Consider the following 5,212-nt stretch of genomic DNA (forward strand, 5'->3'; position numbering starts at 1 on the left):
GGTGGGTCGGTCCGGCGGCTCGGCGGAGGGGCGCGTCCGGGCCTCGGAGCGGGGCCCAGCGGAGGAGCGGCGGCGGCGGCGGGGCGTGCGGAGGCCGAGCGGGTAACGGCGCCCGGCAGGGGGCGGGCGGGGGCCACCCGGGGCCGCTCTCCGCCGCCTGTGGGGTCCGGGCCCGGGCGGCGGCCGCCGGCGCCTGCGGAGACGGCTCCCGGCTGTGCCATGGAAACATCGGCCGTGCGGGTGGAGCGGGGCCGCACCTGTCTGCGGCCGCCGGGGATGGGGAGGACGAGGCCTGGGATGCGGCGCTGCCGCCGCCGGGCCGGGCCCGCAGCCCCCTTGGGACATAGGAGGGAATGAGGCGGTTGGCGGAGCTCGGACTCCGCTGCTCCTCCGAGGCCCTCCCGGGTTAAACGGCACCGTGTCTCCGGTGGCCAAACCCCAGCATTCCCTGGGGAATACACCGAGTTCTGTCCGTCCCAGGGTGCTTCCGCGGCAGGGAAACAGCGAAACGCGGTTAAGCGGTTGGGAGTCCGGAGCTGTTTTCCTCCTCGCCTAAGACAATCCCTTTGGGCCCGCCGCGGCTCCGTCTCCGGTGAGGCTTTTTACCCAGGGCGCGCTCATCCGCATCCTCGGGCTCCCACTGCTTCGGTGTTACCGTCCGTTACAGAGGGCAGGTCGGGTGTCTGCCCTGGTGTGCTTGCACGCCTGCCCTGCGCTTGGGAAGCCAGGAGCAGTTCAGGCATTAGTAGGCATCAAAGGATCCACGCCAAAACTCGAGGCGAAAACCACCCCCCCCAAAATCCTTTGTTTTGCCGGTTGTGCCGCTCGCAGGATCCTTACGGATTTCGATGCAGCATTAAGCCAACCACCTAGCTTAGAGGGGGGATTCGTTTTGACGTTTCAGAGGCCTCAAGCAACAAGTGTATGTGAGGTTAAGGGCTGTTTTCTGCTTGATTGCAGGAAGCAATGAAACTCGTGGGGATAGATTGTATAAAGCAACAAAAAGAACAAAGTTCCGTTTATGCTGAAAGAAAGATCAGTTGTCTTAGTTTGTAGCATTGTGAAGTAACAGTCAAAACTTGCAGTTCTGGAAAGTAGCTGCTAGTACGAAATATAGGCTAAGAAAGTAGCTAATAGCAAAATCTTAGACTCCTTTTTATTGCTATCTTTTAGTTTAGCAATGGTTGAAGGAGAAAAAAAAAAAAAGACAATTTTGAAGACTGAGTTTTCTGGGCCTTTATTTCCAGGGCAAGCCAAAGGCATTCTGGACAGGAAAATTTGATTTAGAGGTGGACAGGCTCAACTTAGAGTTAGTTTGGAAGTTCTGGCCTATTTAAAGTCAGACAACCTATTATATTTCCTCAAAATATTTCCCAGAATAGATCTTTTTAAGAAATGCCTGTTTCCCTTTTTTCTGTTAAGGAAGTGGGGTAGTTAATGTAATGACCAATGCAGGGTAGTTAAGGAAGTGGGTAGTTAATGTAATGACCAGCTCAGGAAACTTCAGACCTGAACGTGGCTGTTTCTTGATTTCAGCTTTACTTTGAAAATGACTTAAATTGTCTTGGCTGAGATTTACACCAACTACTCTATTTCCCCCCAGCAAAGACAGATGTAAGTCCTGTTTGATTTTAGTACACTTGGCTAAGTTACTGCCTGCTTTGGTAACAGTGTAATTTAGAGTGATGTTAAAAAGTGTCCAGCTCTCTTAGTTATCAGTTACCTTCCTCAGAGAAGTTGTCATCTTTGAAAATATAGGTTCTTATTTTGCACTGAAAAATAATTTGCCATTTTCTATTCACGTCAGGCTCTTTCAGCAGTCTCTAGTTGCTGTGACAAAATGATTTGCTTTTGACTTGGAGTTCAGGTTCAGTCCACTAGCGGTGGTATGAGCTGGTGCAGAAGTGAGGGGTGTTCCCAAATGAGTACTGAAAAAGATCAAGTTTGGGGTTTTGGGTTGGGTTCTTTTTTTTTTACTGGCTTTTGAGACAGTAATGGCCTTCTTGCCAGATATTTCAACAACTAAGTTTTTGCTACACATTTTCAGGAAGTAAACAGCAAAATACTCACTCAACATAAGAAACTGTCAAATATATTGAAGATACCAAGAAAGTACCCTTTACCATAAAAAGTAAGGGATAAAAACAGTCTGCAAGAAAAAAGCCTTTCTATTTGACTTTCAGTGATAAACAGATGAAGTTTTGAGAGTCCTGCTGAGCTTTGTAGTCACAGAAACTGACCCATGAGGAAGCTCAGTCTCGTATATTCTTTGGACTTCAAGACGAAGAACATTTCAATAGTCGTTTCATATATGTATCTTACATGTAATTATATTGTAGCTGGCAATAAGTATTGAATAGACTGCATCCAGAACTATTCGGTTGAAATCATTAGCACATTTTAACAGCAATATTCTTTCCCAGCTTTCAGGTAGAGTGCATTGAAGGCACAATGGAACGGTTTGGAGTCAAGTCTGCTCCGTCACGTAACCGCTCGAAGACTGCTTTGTATGTAACTCCTCAGGATCGCGTAACTGAGTTTGGCAGCGAGCTGCACGAAGATGGAGGAAAGCTCTTCTGTACTTCCTGCAATGTGGTTCTGAATCACGTTCGCAAGTCTGCCATCAATGACCACCTCAAGTCTAAAACGCACACAAAGAGGAAGGCAGAGTTTGAAGAACAGAATGTCAGGAAGAAGCAAAGGACTCTGACTGCCTCCCTTCAGTGCAACAGCACTGCCCAGACAGAGAAAACCAGCGTCATCCAGGACTTTGTGAAAATGTGCCTGGAAGCTAATATTCCACTTGAGAAGGCTGACCATCCATCTGTGCGAGCCTTCCTGTCCCGCTATGTCAAGAATGGCAGTTCGATACCTAAGTCAGACCAACTAAGGAAAGCATACCTGCCTGATGGGTATGACAATGAGAACCAGCTCATCAATACTGAAGACCGTTGAGAAGGAAACTGTTTTCATCATTGTTGTGAAGTTTTACATATTGATGGTGTGCTTTATTTTTATATTCATGCATATAAACAGTGTTACATATTGGTTTTACAAGCTATTTTGTATTAATGTAGGAATGACAATCTATTTGTGAACTTGGTGGTATGCCACAGACTGTTGCTAACCCTGCTGTAGACTTCAGAGCTACATTGGTGTAGAACTCACCCTGAATGTAGGGAGCATAACCTGGCAGACACCTTATCCACGTTCAGTCCAGCTGTACCTGACGCTAAGAAAAAAGCACTTGGATGGAGGACCTCAGGAACCTAAACCGTGCATCTAAATATACAAGGAATATGACAAGATGGAGATTGTTAATCATGTCAGTGGATTGCTTTTTCCAGTATCCTGTCCATGAATGATCGAGAGGAAGTGCTGCACATCTGAAATGCAAGAAGCTGTAGAATGGTTAGTTAAAACAACTGCTGTGTTGGAGGAGGATTATTGCAAATTCCTATTCAAGTTCGGTTTATGTTCTAAAATGGGAAACATTTTTCTTCTAGAATACTCTTCTATCCTACCTGGTGCAATTGTGGATGTATTCATTATCTGGCTCCAATAGCTGGTCTCTTGTACTGACCGCTGACCTCCACTGTTCTCATGAATTTTGGAGTTCTGCATGTTTACCAGTCCCCCTTTTCTAAAATCACAGTTTCATTGTCTCTGTTTAACATGTCCCCTTCAATTTCAGTGCCAGTCGTTGAAAGTCAAATTGACAACCCAGTAACTGAGTGTGGCTTGCAGTGCAGTTGCTGGCAAGTGAAATTTACACTGGGTGAAAATCTTAGTAGACAGGATTAATGCCTTTTTCTTACTAGCAGGACAGAGGAGACTAGATCTAAATTGGAGATGGTGGAGGCACTAAACAGTGGAGTTGAGAAAGCTTTTTTTACAGTGCATATGAGAAGAGGCTCCTTCAGCTTTCCCTGAAGGTCTTCTCCATCTCTGGCCTTGTTTTCAGCCTTTTAGGCAAAGGAGGTAAAGCAATTAAGATAGTTTTCAAAATGGTTACTGGAAAGGCTATTCAGTACCTGTAAAGGCAAACAGAAAAGAATGTATGCTTTGCAGCTCTACTGGAATTACAGGCCTGGGCTGTGTTTCTTACTCTGTGCCAAGGCCATATCTATAAAGGGCAACAAAGGCTAGCAAGGACTAGGAAAAAGTAAAATGGGCAATTGAAGAATTTCAATATGTTACCCTCTCTGAAATCTAGTAAACTATTACGGAGCTATTCCAAATTATTATGCCAAATAATCCACTCAGTGTAAGCGCTCTATAAAGTTTTTGAATGGAATGAGGGAGCTTTGTGCAAAGTGCTGGAGTTAGAGCACCTTCTGTCTGCTTTAGTTTTTCTTGAGGTTCTCCAGGTTTCGGGGAGGCACCAGGCATCTAGTAACGCAGAACTCCTCAGTGGATACAGTGGTGTGACTATGCCGTAACTCCCTCAGGTAGAGCCAGTTGTTCTTTTCAGCTTCCTTTCCCCAGCAGAGTTTCACAGGATTTGTTTCTCAGCATTTACTTTATTCCAGATATTTACAGCAATACTAAGTAATTGCTAAAAAGAGACAAAATAAGCTGCTTATTTTGTTTCTCTAGCTATTCCTCTAGCTATTTCTAGAGCAGTCTCTTCCGCTGGATTGAGAGACACTTACATACTAAGTACCAACTAGTTTTTGTGCAATTATCTTCTACAGAAATGCACTTGTGTCACATTATAATCATGTCCTGTAGCCTTCTGCTATTAGACCTGTTTGAATAGATGGACAAAACTAAAAGGCAGGAGGCTGCTTACCCACATATTCTGGTGCATGGGTGCTAAGTACACTGCCACACCTTTGGTCCCTGTTGATGATAGCAGGACTCCATGTAGGTATAACAGTCCTATCACTTATAGCGGTTGCTGTTTCGGAACTACAGACAGAAATAACGGTAATCATTTTTTTCCACTCTAAACCTAGATACCAAAATATGCCTTGCAAAATACTATTTGCTCCTGCACAGGCTTGGGTTTAGCTTAACATCATGAACTGCCTTGAGCTACAACTGTTTTATAGATCTTCTTAAGCCAAGTTAAGGGTACACTGCCAATAGCTTTTTCTGCCCTGACAATAATTGGAAGTGTTCTTTTACAGCTGCTGTTTCATTACAGTGAAACAACAGCCTTGCTTTATTTTTTTTCTTACCTTATGAATGCTATCTTAGAATTGAA

General features: G+C 45.0%; 1 protein-coding gene across 1 annotated transcript; it reads left to right on the top strand.

The window, feature by feature from the left end:
- Nucleotides 1–2,383: 2,383 nt before the first annotated feature.
- CGGBP1 (CGG triplet repeat binding protein 1) lies at nucleotides 2,384–4,372 on the top strand. Its single transcript, XM_057407391.1, has one exon. The coding sequence runs from the start codon at nucleotides 2,452–2,454 to the stop codon at nucleotides 2,953–2,955; it is 504 nt and encodes a 167-aa protein (XP_057263374.1). The 5' UTR covers nucleotides 2,384–2,451; the 3' UTR covers nucleotides 2,956–4,372.
- The last annotated feature ends 840 nt before the right edge of the window (nucleotides 4,373–5,212 follow it).

This window comes from Pezoporus wallicus, unplaced genomic scaffold (genome assembly GCF_028554395.1).
Source record: "Pezoporus wallicus isolate ANWC-B61680 ecotype Strahan unplaced genomic scaffold, APGP_CSIRO_Pwel_v1 contig_13817, whole genome shotgun sequence".
Classification (NCBI taxonomy): domain Eukaryota; kingdom Metazoa; phylum Chordata; class Aves; order Psittaciformes; family Psittacidae; genus Pezoporus; species Pezoporus wallicus.